The sequence below is a fragment of the Mustelus asterias genome, chromosome 5, assembly GCF_964213995.1.
Source record: "Mustelus asterias chromosome 5, sMusAst1.hap1.1, whole genome shotgun sequence".
Lineage (NCBI taxonomy): Eukaryota > Metazoa > Chordata > Chondrichthyes > Carcharhiniformes > Triakidae > Mustelus > Mustelus asterias.
This window is the reverse complement of record NC_135805.1, coordinates 77,828,966-77,849,182: the sequence shown is the minus strand read 5'-3', so window position 1 is coordinate 77,849,182 and position 20,217 is coordinate 77,828,966. Positions and strand designations below refer to the sequence as shown.

The 20,217-nt window shown below is 41.0% G+C and overlaps 1 protein-coding gene across 2 annotated transcripts in view; it reads right to left on the bottom strand.

Annotated features, from left to right (window-relative positions):
- Window positions 1-428: 428 nt before the first annotated feature.
- Window positions 429-20,217, bottom strand: part of akap7 (A kinase (PRKA) anchor protein 7) — a 157,097-nt gene continuing 137,308 nt past the window's right edge. Inside the window, exon 8 of one of the 2 annotated variants that reach the window (XM_078212860.1) lies at window positions 429-3,343. In XM_078212860.1, coding sequence (XP_078068986.1) covers window positions 3,162-3,343 — 182 coding nt within the window. In that variant the 3' untranslated portion in view covers window positions 429-3,161. The remainder of the gene's footprint in view (window positions 3,344-20,217) is intronic. The other variant, XM_078212862.1, reaches the window with a different exon arrangement.

The following is a 20,217-nucleotide window of genomic DNA, read 5'->3' as shown; positions in this document are numbered from 1 at the left end:
GCTGGTTATAATAACTTGGTAATCACACACAAAAAGATTATATTCCGTACATAAAATACAAGTAACGTAACAAAAATGCCTTTCTACTTCTGCAAATATAATTTTGAACAACAAAGTTGTGTAACTTTGAAACAATTTATAAATAGCACACAGGAATCAAGATCAGGAAACACGAGAGTCAACCTATTATTTATAATGAAAAGCAAAACAAAAATAATGCACAGAATGAAGCAGCAAAATTATCTAAGTATCAAAAGCGTAGGCTTGAGGTTTGGAGGAAACTCAATCTCAATATACATGCGGAAACATTTTTCCATCTAATAGTTGTAAATCAGGGCAAACAATTAATATTTTGCACATCCTGTTTAAAAACTATTCAACTGTGATTTGTAACAATTCAGTAAATGACATGCAAACCAAACAATAAATACAATGGAATAATTTTTATTTTAAAACAATTTACAATCATACTTAAAAACCATTAGCTGACATCAATAATCACATCACAAACCGATAATAACACTTAAAAATTTCGATACAAATTCAACTTCCAAAACTTACTTTCTTTCCCTGGCTTCAATTTGAATCACTGTTTAAAACTTATATAACACATTTGGTTACATTTCATTTAGTGATATAATTTGAGATAAGCATGCTTTGTGTTCAATAACGACAAAGTCACTAAAGGAATGAAAAATAAAATTCTCCCTTGAACATTAACTGAATTATGATTTTTTTTAATAAAGAAACTATTCATATCTATGAAAATCATTTGTGTGCACTTGATTCAAGCATGTGTTTATTTAGTGCCACTCCCCACACTGAAATACTCAGTGAGTTTACCGAGATCAGTTCCTGTGCATTCACAGCCATTAGAAATCCATAAGCCAATTGAATTATGTTCTGAAGAAGTCATAAGGACTCAAAATGTTAACTCTGTTTCTCTCTCCACAGATGCTGCTGAGTTTTTCCAGCATTTAATGTTTTTATTAATGTTTTTATTTCAGATTTCCAGCAAACTCAGTATCTTGCTTTTATATTATAGGATTAATGTATTTGACTTGGGCTCTTCAAATCATTATTCCCTTGGCTAAAGCAAATTGACTCTAAAGTGATAGCAAAAAAGAGCTTGTAGTGAAGGTAAATGAACAATGAATCACAGTGCTTTGACCATTTTGCTAAATCATATATTTGCTATTCTGAATTATTTACTCCGCTCAAAAAATAGATATTTAAACCCATCGATCACATGTAAAAACTTCCCTCAGGCTTTGACTATGAAACCGATAGTCAATGCATTGCTGCCCCTTGGAAATTATATTGGGGTTCAAAGGCATGTCGGAATACAAGTGGCTCATGAATTCAAACAGCAGTTTAATCTAACTCTACACACCTATTTCATTTTTAAATATCAGCAAAATACTTTGGTTCATGGCAATTTTGGAGTAGACAAACCAACATTTAAAACTATTTAACATCAATGTTAAAATATCAGAGCATACAAGAAATACAAAATTATATTAACCAACAATAATTGAGAAGGATAAAATGAACTACAATTTAAATTAACCCATTTTTTGGTACAGGAAGTAAAGCATGTTAAAATATTTTCATTTAATACTTGAAAATCTAATATTCCTATTTGCTCTATTAACATCCCCAAAGGTGACCCTGAAACTTCTTTAGATGCTGAATATCTACTGACTGTTGAGCATATATAAAGGAGGCAGATAATGGATTCCATGCAGTCTCAAGTGCCAAAAAGCAGTTGTAACTCATTGCTGGGAGTTTAATAGACTGCACACTAGTACAGCTTGCCGAGACAGATTACATTTGATGAATTAAAGACTTCAGATCTATTGATTTAATCAGGATCTGGACTAATGTAGCTATGCAAATTATCTGAAGCAAATGCAAATGAAATGAGTACTCCACTGAACAGCTTCCTCTCCCTATAACTGTTGGCTTAATTTGTTCAAGTCACAAATAAAATGTTACTTTTCTCAGGTAATCTGTCACTGATTGATGTGTCTTCATCAATGGCAACATTCAAATTAATAATGTTTGCAAAACTAAAAGCAGTGTGTGTATGTAGATAGATATATAGTCTGATATATATAACATCTATATATTAAATAAATACATTTCAAATTAGTTAGGAGCTACAATATTACATATGTGGTGGAGCAAATGTCATTAAAACAATACTGAACATTAAACTTTCCGATTGAAGTTGTTGGAATACAAAATAGCGATTATGTTAAAAAAAACTTGTTTACTTTTAAGTGACCTCAACCCCCATTTCCGAAGAAGAGGTTTTATTTTCCTTCCATTATACAAGCCATAAGAAACAGTGTTGACAGATCCTTCTGCTTATCACTGCTTCATTGCAGTGCTGCTTATAGCCATTTCCCTCTGCATTCTGATTTGTATCCCTGGATGCGACAATAGTTCTTTTATCTGATTAAGTTTGCACAGTACTTTAATGGTTTCTTTCTGAAGAGCAATCCTAATTACGTCGGAATCGCGCTTTTTCCCTGAAGAAGAAGATAAAAATGTGTTTCATTTAACAAAAGCTGATTTTAATTCTATTTTTTATGATTCAAGTTTTTAAAAATGTAAAAGAAATGTAGACTGTATCACAAACACAACCACCATCATCATGAATAAATACTGGTAGAATCGATGCGCACAAGCCAATTCAGCTTACTTATAACTTAGTTTTGTGAAATTAATAAATCTGCTTTTTCTGGTGCAAGAGCTCAAACAGATATACATATGGACTATCTTCAACCACTTTCGATTTATTCTGTTATTGTGTTTCACTCCCTTTGCTGCTACAATAAAATGAATTGTAGTTGTACAAATTAAATCCATGAAATTGGTGACATTGAGAAGAACCAAACCAATATTTTCGATACGCGAGACCATTTCGTCACATTTGAGGTCCGAACACCAGCCTTTAGCAGAAGGTCACGCTTTCGTCCAGTGGTTGAGTTGGAAGAATAAATTGTGATTGTCTTCATTATTTTCATTTCAATTAATTCCACCCCCCCCCTCAGCTTTCTCATCCTTGGTACATTGAATGCTCAAGATAATGATCATGTGTACTCAAACATATTCTCTGAACACACGAAGCACATGTTTTCAAATGTAACTTTTCATTTCTTGTTGCCACTGTTTGGGTCACAGTCTTTAAACGTTATTTTCTGGCGATTTTTGTTCTGTTTTGCTTTAGTTTGTGTTTCCTCTAGGTACTGCTGTACGGCCTTAATCACAGCCGTTTCCACTAGTCGTTTGCTCAGACTGACCAGTTCTTCCTCATCAGGTTCTTTCTTTTCTCCTACACACCACAACAAACAAAACAGGTCAGGTATCACCTTCAGAGCAGAGCGCACAATTCTTCACCACATTCAGCATCAATAACTTGCACTTGTACAGCACATTCAAGATGGGGGAAAAAACATCTCAAAGTGCTTCACAGAAGTACGTCATTTCTTATTTATGATCAAGCTTAACATAATCAACTTATATGACGAAGCATTAATACAATATTTCACATTTTTCCCATGTGAACTATACTCAGGGACTGGAAGATGTATTCACATTTTAGGAATTCCTCCCTCCACTCCCTCAGACAAAATTCCATTCAGGATTCAATACTAGATGTCATATTTTTAAACATTTATCGGTGATAATGGGGAGGAATGCCAGTCCTGAGGAATAAAGCTCTTTTCAGTTCAGGCACTAAGTGTTTGTCATCAAACATTCCTAAGTCACCATATTTACTTTCCACAATTGAACTTATAGTTCTGAGTTGCAATACCCAATAAAAATTGAACTATGGCTGTCCAAATTCATTTCAAGCCTTATAGCTAACAAAGAGAAGACACTTCATCCCATTATCTGGGCTGGGTTTAAACCAGGGCCACAGAGGGAAAAGGCTGGATAACCCACTGTCTCATTCAGTTTTCCAATATTCTGAGCCTCATCAAACATCATACAGCAGATTTGTCTTCAACTCAGATGACTACAGTTATAGTCTAAGCAAACTGGAGATTGAGATCATCAACATGAGTTTACACCAATGTTTATGCTGTTCACGTCCAGCATTTTAAATGTCTTTTATTTCAGTAAACATGATCACATGGACTGCTCTTCACATCCTGCAAAGTGCAGGCTGGCAGGAATTATCTCTAATTTTTCTGTGTTCTTTGCAAATTTTGATTCCATCCCCCATGAAGAACAGGCTGCTAGTCAATCTGTTCTTCAAAATGCTTTCCCAAAAATATTTTCTAACCTCACGCAGTAAAACATGGTTCCATTCATATGAAATTGGGTCTTATTATTGACAATGTAATCTTCAAAAAATGGTTTGGTGAAATCTATCAGTCAACGATTAAAATACAATTTTTTTGTTAAAATATTGCCTTTTGTGGTTACACATTCAAAGGGGAAACAGAACATGGAAGGCCAAAGGGACTGAGTGAACAATTACTGTACCCATAATTGAATCACACTCAGGAGACAAAAGCAAGGCTGTTACTTTCCGGAGTGTTACCAAAGCAATGCTTATCTTCCACTTTAGTTGAAGTGGCACAGGCATTCAATGGGAGATTGACAATTGGAACAAAGTTATCTAAGTCTCAGCCAAGTGAGAATAGCAGGGTTTATGACAATGCAGTGCCGATCTTCACAGCACAGTGCAAAACTTAGTTCATAGAAGGATTGACAATCACATACATGCAAAGAGGAAACCTATGAAGGACCTGCTGTTCTCAACTTGTGAACTGTGTGAAATCATTAATTTGTACTGCTTCTGAAAAGAAATTTAGAAGCGAACTGCATCTCAAATTTACTGTTTGAGGGCAGCTTTGTTTTCTATAAACCAATTCATATCTGGATCAATGCATTAAACAATTATGCATGCATGTCCTAAATATTACATAAGATTAATGGGTACTATTTGTTTAGCACTCCTAATGTGTTTCTAACAAACACGGAGCTAAATGAATAAATGAAAATCACTTTCACATAAGAAAGCATTGTAATAAGAGTAGATTATTGGCTACCTTGAAGTTAACCGGCCCAAAATTATTCTTTCTGCTTGCTACTTGTACTAAACTCTACTACTCTTTCTATTTACTCCTGCTGGCTCACTGCTTCCCACTCACCACTTCCCTCCCATTCACCACTTCCCTCCCACTCACCACCTCCCTCTTCTGTCGGCCACATCCTTGCTGCTCCTTTCACCACCCCTTTCACCACATCCCTCTCTGCCGTTTGCTGTCTCTCGCCTGATCTTCTCATTGCTTCCATCGCGTCACCCCTCTCTTGCTCATTTGCGAAGGCTTGGGGAAGAGGTAGCGAGCGAGGCAGTGAACAGGAAGAAGCAAAGAAGCAGGGGTTGGGGAGAGGGACACATTGAGTGGGAGGGAGTGAGGGTGTTGGGAGAGGGTGGCGAGTGTGAGAACGTTAGCGAGCAGGTCTCAGTCCGAAGAGGGATGCAGTGAGTGGAGTCGGAATTGGGAGGGACAAGTGGCAAGAGGGGAGGCAATCAAGGGGGAACCGGGAGAGGGAAGTGATAAATGGGACGCATGAGAGGGAAGTGGCGAGCAGGAATGATTGAGTGAGGGGTTCAGGAGAGGGAGCGAGCGAAGCGGCAGCATGTTTAAAAAAAACCCAGACTGAGCACATGAGGTTAGAAAGTGGTTCTTGGTGCATACTCAGTGACAGGCAAAATTAAAATGGAGGCAACACTAATCAGGTAAGCTCTGCAATTTGCAAACTGTGTTAAAATGAAAACACTCTGGATGTGCCTTAAATGAGGGCCACCTGTCATAAATGCAAAAAACAAAAACCAATTACCTCATAATACTCATCAGGACAGCAAGATTAGAGCATTTTACCTAATTATCTATTATGATTAGCCAGTTTTGATGATTCTGGTCATTGATAAAGCTAATTTTATTTTTAGAAGTGCTTTTTGAATGAAAACAAATGAATGAAACTCACATCCTGACTACCCAAAACTTTTGCACCATCTACAAAACAAGTCAACACTGTGATGGAATACTCCCCACTTGCTTGGATGAGTGCAGCTCCAACTCAAGAAGCTCAACACCATCCAGAGCAAAGCAGCCACTCAACTGGCACCTCATCATCATCTTCAATATTCATTCCCTCCACCGCCAATGTATAATGGCAGCAGTTTGTACCATCTACAGGAGGCACTTCAACAACTCACCAAGGATCCATCAATAGCACCTTCCAAACAAATAACTACTACTATCTAGAAGGACAAGGGCAGCAGATGCATGAGAACACCACCATCTGCAAGTCACACACTATCCAGACTTGGAACTATATCACTATTGCTGGGCATTCACTGACACAGAGTCAAAATATTTCCTGGCAGGAATGGGGATGTACCTACACAACACTGACTGCAGTGGTTCAAGAAGGTGGTCCCACTACCTTCTCAAGGGCTATCAGGGAAGGGCAATAAATGTTGGCTCAGTCAGTGATACCCAGGCCCCCTCAAAAGAATAATATATTGTAAAATTGTCACAGTTAAGTATAGAAAATAATTAAAAAAGGCTGGCATTTATATCTAGAGGATTAGAAAACAATGGGTAAAGTCAAGCTGCATCTATTCAAAGCCCTGGTTATACTGCTTGTGGAGTTGTACAACGTTTTGCTCCGGGCACCACCTTAGAAAGGAATACAGCATAAATGTACATAAATGATACCTGGACTCCAAGGATGGAGTCCGCCCGCCTCGCTGCTGGAGAACCTATCATGGGGGTGGGGCACCTGTAGTGGCACTGGAAGATCCTGCTGGTGGGAAGAGCTCGAAAATCCCACCCCTTCTTACTGAAACTACTCCCCTCAATGTGATGTCCTTCTATCAAGCTAATTACAAGGGAGATTAGGCAAACTAGGGTTGCATCCCCTGGAATTTAGAAAGTTAAGGTTGATTTGATTGAAGCTTCCAGGATATTAAGAGGACTGATAGGATAGGTTTTTTGTTGATTGGAGAGTCTAGGAGGAGGGGACAGCCTAAAAGTGAAAGCCAGGTTTTCCAGGAGTAGTGGAGTTTGGAACTTGCTTCATTAAATAGCAGTTGATGCTATAGGTCAACTGTTAATTTTAAAACTGTGATTTATAGATTTCAGTAATCAAAGGTTAAAGGATATGGGGCGAAAAGGAGTTAAATCAAAGGTCAACTGGGTTTTCTGGCTGCAGAGGTGACACGCCATTTGCCGCCGGCGGGATTTTCTAGTCCCGCCAAAGTCTATGGTGTTTTGTATGTCTCTCCTGTCTCGCTGCTGGAGAACCTATCATGGGGGTGGGGCACCTGTAGTGGGACTGGAAGATGCTGCAAGTGGGAAGGGCTGGAAAATTCCACCCCTTCTTACTGAAACTACTCCCCTCAATGTGATGTCCTTCTATCAAGCTAATTTTACTTTTAGAAGTGCTTCTTGAGTGAAAACAAGGAAGGAATATTTGTGCAATGTCTTTCAGGACACCCCAAAGTGCTTCTTCACAGCCAATTAAGTACTTTTGAAGTGCAGCTATATAGGCAGACGTGACAGCCAATTCAGAAGCAGCAAGATCTCACAAACAGATTTTTAATATATGATCAGATAATCCGTTTCCTTGCGTTTTCTAGAATACCAATGAGAAACCCTGCTCTTCTTCAGATTGCACCACAGGATTTTGTAAATGTACCTGAGAGAGCATTCAAGTTTAATGCCTCATCCAAAATGCAGCATCGCTCAGAGTTGCACAACAGAATTTCTAATATAGCATGAGTAGCAGGATCAAGGACAAGTAATTCATCGCAAGATATATCAATGTTGTCATAATGGGAAAGCTTTGTCATAATGGTGGAGTGTTGTCATAATGGTGGAGTGTTGTCATAATGGATTAAATCACATGCAAGAGGATGATCTAATAAATAACAACAGCAGTATTTATGTGACATCTCAAGGCACTTCACATGAGCATGGTCAAAGAAAGTCTGATGCTGAGAGGAGATGTTAGGACAGGTAACCATAAACTTGATCAAAGAGGTAGATTTTAATGATTTCTTAAAGAGAGTGTAGAGAGGTGGAGGTGTATAGGGAAGGAACCTAAAAGCTTTGGCAGCTGCAACTAGTGGAAGGATTAAAATTGATCCTGTACCCTATGGATGTGTAAGTCTGAGTTTGACTGTATGCGAGTTTGGGAGGGATCAGGAGGGTGGGAGGAGTAATACAATTTAGTGATTAGGAAACCTGTTTATGAGTTTCCCCCAGGTTCTGTTGAACTTAACAGAAGGAGCCTGATTAATATTTTTGGAATTTATTTCCTGGGTGTCCTGAGCCAAATTGAGAGGCTGGTTGTAGAATGTGTAGGCTTACAACATCAGTCTGGTAACCAGTGAGCCAAGAGGAGGAGGGAAGAGAGCTAAGGAAAACACACTGATGGGGGATGAGGGGAGGTGGCCTGGAAAGACTGTGGCTTAGGGGGACATTGATATGGAAGGGAGGGGAAGGAAGAGCAAGGGACAGCGATAGCAAATGGCAGGGCATCGCAGTGGGACCATGGATGTTAAGATGTTTAGAAGATTGTGAAAGAGGTTATTGGTCAAAGAGGGCATGGTCAGGGCAAGGAGGAGATAAGAGATCAATCAATTGTGAGAAAGTGAGCTCAGATCACTGAAGAGGTTAGCAAGATACCTTGATGGGCCAGTGATTCTTCTTGGCTGAGAAGCAGTTCTTGCCCCAGTAGGCCTTGCCTCCCTTCAGCTACTGATTTCCTGGAGACCCAGGAAACCCAGCTGGCAATTGTTAAAGAGGGAACAAAGACAAAATCTTTGGCATACGATCCCATTAAAATACTTAAATGGGGTGGAATTTTCCCAGAAAAATTCTAAGTGCCGAATTCGCATAAAAACCTGAGTAAACCCCGCTGGTTTTTTCAGCAGGATTTTCAAAATGACTCTCCCACACTGTGCACTCAGAGGGCCCTGGTGGAAAGCTCATTAAAAACCAGGGGGCGGGGCCTTCTCCCGCTGGAGAGGCTGGCAGCATAGCTGGCCGAGAGCAGGCCGAGTAGCTCACACTGCCGGCCTCCCGATCGCTGGCCAGCCCCGCAAACCCTCATTGCTGGCCATGGGGAACACCCCCCCCCAATGCCCCGATCGCTGGCAGTGCCAGGGGGCCAGGCTGGCAGTGCCAAGCTGGCACTGCCCAGGGGGGCACCCCCCCTTACCCCTGACCTCCTGAGGGGGGGGGGGCCTCCATGGCCCCGCCTCACTCCAGCGAGTCGGGCCGCCAACTCCTCTTTAGTGGGGAGCTGTTGTAAACCCTGCTGGAGTGAAACACCCCTGGGGGCGAAGGGTTAAGAGAGGGAGAGATGCTAGCGGTCGCGGAAACTTCAGTCCCGGGTCCGCTAATGGGATTCAAATTAGAATTTAAATATTTTAATCAGCTCTGCACTGATTTCTGGTGCGGAGCTGACAACGCTGGAAATCTGGCTGCAGATACGCGTGGACGCCGTGCGCCCAGCGGAAAGCCCGCAATATGGCCTCTGCTTATGTCTCCTGGCCCACTGCACTGCTAGAGCTGCGCTGCGGACTAGGAGAATCGCCCCCTAGATTTGGCTTTGAAATTTTTAAATATTTTAACTGACCCAAATGTACCCATTTTTAGGGTTCAAAATTACAATGTGTGTGTGTGTGTGGGTTTTTAAAAAAATCATTTATGGGAGATGGACATCGCTGGATAGGCCAGTATTTATTGCCCATCTCTATTTGCCCTTGTTCAGAGGGTATTTAAGAATCAAATACGCTGATGTGTGCCTGGAGTCACATGTAGGCCAGACCAGGTGAGGGTGGCAGATTTCTTTCCCCAAAGTGTGTGTGTGTGTGTTCATGAGCGCATGCAAGGCTGGAACTTGAATAAGAGCAGGAATGTGTTTGACGGATGTAGTCTATAGCCAGTCTGCTGAGACTCTCACCTGTACCCTCACATGATGTATGGTCCCTTAGCTGAGGTAGTGGAGAGCTGCCTGGCATAGATAGAACCGTATTCCAGTTTAAAAAAAAAACAAGGCACAGTTGTGAAAGGAGACAAAACTGAAAAAAATAAAAGCAGTTTGTAATTGAAGTACTCAAACTAAGGCATGAAAGTTTAAAAATTCTTAACATATGATTGAATGACATAAATGAATTCTATCATGTCAAACAAACTATTTAAGAAGGCAGCACGTGTTAAACTCCTTGTACTTGCTCCTCGCTGTGACGAACTGATACTGTAGGCACCAACTTTATCCCCAAAATGCACTGACAGTACTATTCTGATGCTTTGATACTCATTGCAATTTATTTCCCTGGCAACCTTCCCCTCTCAACAACAAATACAGAATCATCTGCAGTATCAGAGTAATATTTCCATTTTACAGATATTTATTCATAGGCTTCTGAAATAAGACTACTTTATGCCCAGCATTGACACAATATTGAAGTAGAAGAGGTTAGTTTAAAGTCAGCAACTAATTCCAGTAAATTAAAAAAAAACATGATCTTACAGAGAGAATGAAAAAAAAAACCTCAAACATGATTTCAAGCTGGAATTGGACATTAATGGTCTTTGAACTTTCTCAGATGCTAAACTGTGATAGTAAATGAGTTTGAATTTATTTTGTTGCAAGTTACCATAAAAGCATTGTGAGAGCAGAAGAATATTCTATGGTGTTTGCCGACATAAGCGACCACAGCTGACATATATCCACCTCCTTGCTGCCAAATGTATTGGGGCAGAAGCCTACAAACATGACACTTGCCTGTTTCCTGAGTCATGGACTAGTAGGTGAGTATAAAAGAACATGAAACATAACAAAGCTATTCACCCATCAATCCACTCATTCATGGACTCTTCCAATGTGCTTCATATTCAAATCTTGTTCCTCTCCTGTCTGTAGTCTACTTGCTACACCTCTGTTCAGAAGCACATGGTCAACTCCCTATGGAAGTACAGCCTGTAATTCCCGCCACCAGTTCAGTACTGTTACTACACCATTTCATCGCCTTTCCAGTAGCAACTCCTGAAACTTCCAATTTCTTTCTCAATGTTAGCAAAACCATAGTGTTTTGATGAATCTCTCTCTCTCTCTCTCACTGGTTCCATCTCTGTCAATCATATGACTCTCTGCAAAGACTAGATTCAGTAGTGCTCAAGTCCAGTGTTTTGTGATGCTCAGCTAAAATTTTAACCCCATACAGGGTCTGTTCTAACTCTGGAAATTGGCAGTTTATGCCGCTATTTCATCTCCTCTGCTGCTTAAATGCTCAATCATACCTTCATCACCCCAGCAATGAACTTCATCAACTTGCTCTATGTGCAGCTTCCATGCCTCGACACTTCACAAACTTCTCAGTCCTTTGGTCAATTCCCATTCATCTTTCCTTGCCCATCGTGGCTCTCTGTGCCCCGTGAGTTGATTTCAAGACAATTGCCCTAATTTTCAGAACTCTCCATGGCCTTATCCATATTATTCAGTTGACTGCTAAATCTTCCAATAAATCTAACATGGTCGTCCCCATTCCTCTGACTCTAGATTAATATTTGTTGATGTCTAGGTGAGCTTCCAACCACATATTCACACCATCACTAACTGTTTATTTCCATCACCATAGCATCGCCCCAACTTCACCCCCATCTCATTTCATCTGCTGCTGAACTCCTCATTCATGTCTTTGTTACCTCTAGAATTGACTATGCCAACACACTCCTGGCTGGTTTTCCACATTCTACACTTCATAACTTTAAGGTTATTCAAAGCTCTGCTGCCCTTATCTTAACTCACTCCAAGTCCTGTTCACCTATTTTCCTTGTGCTCATATGTTGGCTCCTGGTCAAGTAATATCTTGATTCTAAAATTCTTATCTTTGTTTTCAAATCCCTCCCTGGCCTTGCAACTCCCCTCTTCTGTAATCTCCTCCAGCCCCGCAACCCTCTGAGATATCAGTGTTCCTCTAGTTGTGGTCTTTGCGCATCCCCAATTTTAATTCCAGTGCCATTGGTGGCCATGTCTTCTGCTGACCAGCTCCCTAGCTCTGGAATACCCTCACAATGCCTCTTTGCATTGCTTTCTTCCATTCAGACACTCCTTAAAACCTATTCCTTTGACCAAGCTTCTGGTCATCTGACCTGATATCGCCTTGTGTGGTTTAATAACATTTTGTTTTGTAATGCTGCTGTGAAGCACTTTATTTTATTACATTAAAAGCGCCCTCAACTATGTTGTTATTCTTTTTTCTATTGTCCAACTATTGGAAAACTGTCAATCAACCACTATGTCCAACCTCCCTGAGACATTTTTTCCTTTCTCATTCTTGATACTAAAAGGCTATAGAAACCTAACTTTTCTATTGCACTTCCTGTCATCTACCAAAGAACAAAGAACAATACAGCACAGGAACAGGCCCTTCGGCCCTCCAAGCCCGTGCCACTCCCTGGTCCAAACTAGACCATTCTTTTGTATCCTCCATTCCCACTCTGTTCATGTGGCTATCTAGATAAGTCTTAAACGTTCCCAGTGTGCCCGCCTCCACCACTTTGCCCGGCAGCGCATTCCAGGCCCCCACCACCCTCTGTGTAAAATATGTCCTTCTGATATCTGTGTTAAACCTCCCCCTCTTCACCTTGAACCTATGACCCCTCGTGAACGTCACCACTGACCTGGGAAAAAGCTTCCCACCGTTCACCCTACCTATGCCTTTCATAATTTTATACACCCCTATTAGGTCACCCCTCATCCTCCATCTTTCCAGTGAGAATAACTCCAGTTTACCCAATCTCTCCTCATAACTAAGCCCCTCCATATCAGGCAACATCCTGGTAAACCTGCTCTGCACTCTCTCTAAAGCCTCCACGTCCTTCTGGTAGTGTGGCGACCAGAACTGGACGCAGTATTCCAAATGCGGCCGAACCATAGAACATAGAACATAGAACAGTACAGCACAGAACAGGCCCTTCGGCCCACGATGTTGTGCCGAGCTTTATCTGAAACCAAGATCAAGCTATCCCACTCCCTATCATCCTGGTGTGCTCCATGTGCCTATCCAATAACCGCTTAAATGTTTCTAAAGTGTCTGACTCCACTATCACTGCAGGCAGTCCATTCCACACCCCAACCACTCTCTGCGTAAAGAACCTACCTCTGATACCCGTCCTGTATCTCCCACCACGAACCCTATAGTTATGCCCCCTTGTAATAGCTCCATCCACCCGAGGAAATAGTCTTTGAACGTTCACTCTATCTATCCCCTTCATCATTTTATACACCTCTATTAAGTCTCCCCTCAGCCTCCTCCGCTCCAGAGAGAACAGCCCTAGCTCCCTCAACCTTTCCTCATATGACCTACCCTCCAAACCAGGCAGCATCCTGGTAAATCTCCTCTGCACTCCTTCCAGCGCTTCCACATCCTTCTTATAGTGAGGTGACCAGAACTGCACACAATATTCCAAATGTGGTCTCACCAAGGTCCTGTACAGTTGCAGCATAACCCCACGGCTCTTAAACTCCAACCCCCTGTTAATAAAAGCTAACACACTATAGGCCTTCTTCACAGCTCTATCCACTTGACTGGCAACCTTTAGAGATCTGTGGATATGGACCCCAAGATCTCTCTGTTCCTCCACAGTCTTCAGAACCCTACCTTTGACCCTGTAATCCACATTTAAATTAGTCCTACCAAAATGAATCACCTCACATTTATCAGGGTTAAACTCCATTTGCCATTTTTCAGCCCAGCTTTGCATCCTATCTATGTCTCTTTGCAGCCTACAACAGCCCTCCACCTCATCCACTACTCCACCAATCTTGGTGTCATCAGCAAATTTACTGATCCACCCTTCAGCCCCCTCCTCTAAGTCATTAATAAAAATCACAAAGAGCAGAGGACCAAGCACAGATCCCTGCGGCACACCGCTAGCAACCTGCCTCCAATCCGAAAATTTTCCATCGACCACCACCCTCTGTCTTCGGTCAGACAGCCAGTTGCCTATCCAATCGGCCAACTTTCCCTCTATCCCACACCTCCTCACTTTCATCATAAGCCGACCATGGGGGACCTTATCAAACGCCTTACTAAAATCCATGTATATGACATCAACTGCCCTACCTTCATCAACACACTTAGTTACCTCCTCAAAAAATTCTATCAAATTTGTGAGGCACGACTTGCCCTTCACGAATCCGTGCTGACTATCTCGGATTAATCCGCATCTTTCTAAATGGTCGTAAATCCCATCCCTAAGGACCCTTTCCATCAATTTACCAACCACCGAAGTAAGACTAACCGGTCTATAATTACCAGGGTCATTTCTATTCCCTTTCTTAAACAGAGGAACAACATTCGCCATTCTCCAGTCCTCTGGCACCATCCCCGTGGACAGCCAACCAACGTTCTATACATCTGCAACATCAGACCCCAACTTTTATACTCTATGCCCCGTCCTATAAAGGCAAGCATGCCATATGCCTTCGTCACCACCTTCTCCACCTGTGACGTCACCTTCAAGGATCTGTGGACTTGCACACCCAGGTCCCTCTGCGTATCTACACCCTTTATGGTTCTGCCATTTATCGTATAGCTCCCCACTACATTAGCTCTACCAAAATGCATCACTTCGCATTTATCTGGATTGAACTCCATCTGCCATTTCTTTGCCCAAATTTCCAGCCTATCTATATCCATCTGTAGCCTCTGACAATGTTCCTCACTATCTGCAAGTCCAGCCAATTTCATGTCATCCGCAAGCTTACTGATCACCCCAGTTACACCTTCTTCCAGATCGTTTATATAAATCACAAACAGCAGAGGTCCCAATACAGAGCCCTGCGGAACACCACTAGTCACAGGCCTCCAGCCGGAAAAAGACCCTTCCACTACCACCCTCTGTCTTCTGTGACCAAGCCAGTTCTCCACCCATCTAGCCACCTCCCCCTTTATCCCAAGAAATCCAACCTTTTGCACCAACCTACCATGAGGTACTTTGTCAAACGCTTTACTAAAGTCCATATAGACGACATCCACGGCCCTTCCCTCGTCAACCAGGTTAGTGAGGCATGACCTCCCTCTCACAAAACCATGCTGACTATCGTTAATGAGTTCATTCCTTTCTCAATGCGCATACATCCTATCTCTAAGAATCCTCTCCAACAACTTCCCTACCACGGACGTCAAGCTCACCGGCCTATAATTACCCGGGTTATCCTTCCTACCCTTCTTAAATAACGGGACCACATTAGCTATCCTCCAATCCTCTGGGACCTCACCTGTGTCCAGAGGCAAAGATTTGTGTCAAAGGCCCAGCGATGTCATCTCTCGTCTCCCTGAGCAGCCTTGGATAGATTCCATCAGGCCCTGGGGATTTGTCAGTCTTTATATTCTCTAAAAAACCTAACAATTCCTGCCTTATAATGGAGATTTTCTCTAACGGTTCAACACTCCCCTCCGAGACACTCCCAGATTCCTTCAAATCCTCCTCAGTCTGTTCCCTCCTGCAAAGGACTCTGAGATGTTCTTAAATGGGAAAAGGCTATATGAATGTCTCCTTCCCACTAAATTTTCCTCGATTGTCAAAGGTGTTCAAGCAAAATTCCAGGTCACTTATCAATCTCCACCATTTAATGTCGCCCTCATAAGATAAGATTCCACTCCACAGCTGCTTGTCACTGCTTGTTCCACAACTCATCCTAAATAGAACTTCCTTCTTATTTGATTATTTACAACTAATTAGAAAATCATGAGTGAAGTGAATAACATTCAAACAGTTTGATTGTCCCTTCATTTTTTTTGAGGCATACAACTATGTGAATTAGTGATACACTTGCTTTGAAGCACTTGCTACAACCTAAAACATAAGGCAAGGCAATATGGCTGGGATTAAAATTGGTCAGGAGGTTGGAAAACACCATGTGAGGGTCGATTGTAACACCAGTTCATTAGACAGGATAAACTTGTCGGGTCATATGTATTTTCTCATTTCACAATTTTTTTTTCTACATACTATACCACATATTTATAGAAAGGAATGTTTTAATAGCTGTATTATCTTGAGTGCTCAAGAGCACTGATAAAAAAAAAGCATCTATCATGAGCTAATGAAAAGGAACTCTTAATTCTTAGCAGGAGTAGTCAAGGAAACATTGTTCTGTTATTCTTATAAAGAGGTCAACACTTGGTAGATAGGCACTGCAGAGCCAATAACTCAGCCTGATTTACTCAGATAGAATAGTTTTTCGTCATCATCATATGGAAAACTAAATCTCAAAAGTAAGCCTAATAAAGTATACTTCTTGGAATACCAAACTGCAGTCAGTTACAGTTATTTCAGTATTAAAAGCTTCAGTATTTTATAAGGCACACCATTTAAAAAAAAAATGTATAACCATCAATAAAATTATTCCAATTTAGCAAAATGAATTACAGATAAGAGAACAAAATGCAGAGGCTCAAAGCTAACATTATCAACGACAAAAGTAAAGCTCCAATGATTTAAAGCTCCTGAATTCCATGTAAATTGCATAATTATCTAACGGTCAATATTCCAGGTCCTTAACATACTTTGAGGCAACACACACACCACAAGTGTAAACATTGGAATATTGCGGGAAGCAATTTCACAAACATCCACATTGCAATATTGTGGGAAACAATTCCACAAACGTACACATTGGAATATTATGGGAAGCAATTCCACAAATTTCCAATGCAAGCTCAAGATGTGTGAGGGACCTTACATTATCTGAGAACTCATAAAACTGCTGCTTTGAAAATAAAATAATATTTTCATTTTACTAATGCATTGTTGTGTTGAAATCTATCAGAGTTATTCACATATTGAATTACTTTCGAGTCATGTGTCTGCTATTTAGACAACACCAGACATTATTCTGCACTACTAGTGCCCCAGAAACAGAAATTAATTTTTTTATTGTGGTGTAAGTTGCAGAAGAATATTGCCCAGGACAATGGGATAGCATTTCGATTTGCTTGGCATAAATGAAAACTGTCACACTGATCCTTAGTTTACCATCTTATCCAAAGGACAGTACCTCTGACTATGCAATAGTCCCATGGCACAACACTCTGCCAGCTGAGATGATATAGGGCTTGAACCTATTGTATATAGCTTCTTGTATATCCTCAAATTAATACTTCTACAAATTGATAACACACCTGTCAGATTATGGCAAATCTGGAGGAATGTTGCACCTTCAACATCAGAAGGGTTGTTCTGTTGTTGTGGCTGCAATGTCACAACCTTAAAAGTTTATTATTATACTTGTTTTGTCAACTCGTTCCATTGCAACTGTGTCCAATTTTCATATGAAAAAAGGCAATCGTCCAAAGCTAACAAAACATAATAACTATTTAACATTTATCAGAACATCACGACACTCACTTTATTTTAACTTAAGCATTATCGGGATGTTTCTGAAGCCACAACAAACATAAATTTCAGCGGACAAACTTCACATGAAAACGTTCAACTGCTCCTGTGTGCATTTTTTTTTCTAGACGTGCGTTAATCCATTTGTTTTGCTTGTGAAAACAGCACGAAAGAAAACAGCACAATCTTTTCAAGCGTTCACACATAAAGCTTCCCAAACAGAGCTTCTACCCGAATAGATGCAATATAAATGCATGTTAATTTTTTCATTTTCATTAATCTCTGAATAATCAATTTGGCTTCACTTACTTAAACCTCAGAGAAACCAATGAATCACAACAGTCAAGCAAATTTCTCTAACCTGGTATGCAAGCGATGCGTGACACAGAGTATGATCAACCACTTAGCATAAAACTTGCAGCTGTGAATTTCACAGTGATGCAAGAGATACATTGATTTTTATATATACAATTTATGGTTTGTCTTCTAAAAGGATTTATCACTTCCCAGTGAACTCCACGAGACAAGAAACTACAGAAAACTATGAACTAAAATGAAGTTCTTGGAAGAGGTTACTTAAAAATAAGCTGGTTAACCGATGAGCTGGCAACTATAAAATCAAATTAAAACACCACATTTGTGTTGATAATGTTCAAAAGGATGAGCTATGTTTCTATGTGGTTAGGGTCGGGAGAAATAACTGTTGCTGGTTTCAATGTCTTGTGCACCAATTAATGCAAGAAAGATTCAAATGCTGGAAAAAAAAACTTAGCAGGTCAGGCAGCATCTGTTGAGAGAAACAGAATTCACATTTCGGGTTGAAGTGACCTTTCATCAGAACAGTTTTTTTTGTTTTTATTTCAGATTTCCAGCATCCACGTTATTTTGTATTTGTACGTGAAAGATTGATCTTTATTAATTAAACTTGTACTATCATGATGACACATTCTAAGCCTTGTGCAGTAACACAAGGAAATGCATGTCACACACATTGGGCTGAATTTTCCATAAAGCTCAGGGTTGGGGTGGGGGAGCGCACTTCAATCCACGAGAACCCTCCCTTCCGCAGCCGTAATAGCTGCAGGCCACTGCTTCAGCTGCTGGCAGTGCCCTGAAGGTATTATCCCTCCAAGATCACAGTCAGACAGCTGTGGCTGCGTTAACAATTAAAAGAAAACTTACCTTGTCTTCTCACTCTCTCCTTCCATCCTCACGTCGACAGCTCCAACCTCATCCGGTGGAGCTGTCGATCTCAGGGTGCTAGAGGGCATCATTTTGGCTTTTCAGCTTCAGGGGCCTGCCCGCCATCGCTGGCTGGGCAGCGAGCTCACTCCCTGCCTTTAATTGGCTGTTCCTTCAAAAGTAGTGCTGGCCTTGTCTGCTGGTGCACAAGGCAATAAAACCAACAAAGGCCCTAACCCTAGTCACACAGAAACTTAGCCCATCCTTGAACATTGTGAATAAAAAAAAAGTGCAGTTTTAATTTGATGCCACTTGAGGTCGGGACAAGGGACTGGACTCCACATTGTGTTCCCACCCCTGGAATGACCATTCAGCCCATGGTATTGTAAGCAAATGGAAATGAGTGGTCAGGCCACCGCTGAAGAGCTATTGCAAGACTGCTTTTTAAAAATTATTTTGCAGTGAATGGTCAATGATTCACTGTCTTTATTACTGACTGCCCCATGGAACTTATGACCCCTTCATTTTTCAACAACACCTGTTCATCCTGAACATTTGTCCGGTTTCCCAAAAAAGTACCCCAACAAAATCACCATCCCAACTCGAAGGTAGGCTGAATTCCTTTACAAAGAGAAAGGAACAGCACCCTCACTTTATGAGGTTGTCATGACATATTATCGATTCTTCTCTCGCACTCAAGAAGCATGTACTGCAGGTTTTCACCTCAGAATGTAAAAATAACTCTCTCTCCAAATGAAATGCGCTAATGTTTCAACAATGCATCAATTTTCCTTTGATGTTCATTAAATATGTTACTCCTGACACCAGCACCCATTCTGGTTACTGATATTTAATCACAGAAGTGGACAACCAGTGCACCGTTATATGATTGTGGAAAAAAATAGCTGACTTTCATCTCGTCACCTGTGCTTTGTTAAACAATAATTCTGACAGAAAACAGCCCCCTTTCTAATCCACTGGGTCTTTCAAGCGAGAGCATTCACTGGAATTCACAATTGAATTTGAACCAATTCTTGTCTCTGTGAACTCATTTAAACAAAGGGGGAAAAAAAGATTGAAATCACTAGTCTTACCGTAACAGAATCGAAAGCAGCACAGCTGGCCCATGGCAGCCTGTGGTTTTCACGTTGTTCCCTTTGGCCACTCCAAGCCACTGATCAATGATCTGCACAGCTTTTGGAAAAAAGCTTTTCTTCACTTTCACGGGTTGGGGGGGGAACTCAAGGCAGTGGCTTGCAAAGAGCTCCACCTCCCTGTCAAGCTTACTCATGTAATTGCTTTAAGATTGACAGCAAAGCAGCCATCCTCCTTCTCTCTCTCCCCCTCTGTCTCTCGATCGCTCTCTGTCTCTCTCCCTGGTCCCACCCTCATGCCAAATATGGTCTCCTTATTAGTGATGCAATCTCTCAGTAATTAATTTAAAATTGTGGCACACAGCAAGTAAATGCACTGTAACTTTCTCTATAAAACAATAAAAAACAAAATTGAGTGACAGTGCCGGGGATTTTGTTTGAATTGCAATTGCAGAAAACCAAGAATTAACTCTTCACATCTCAACAGC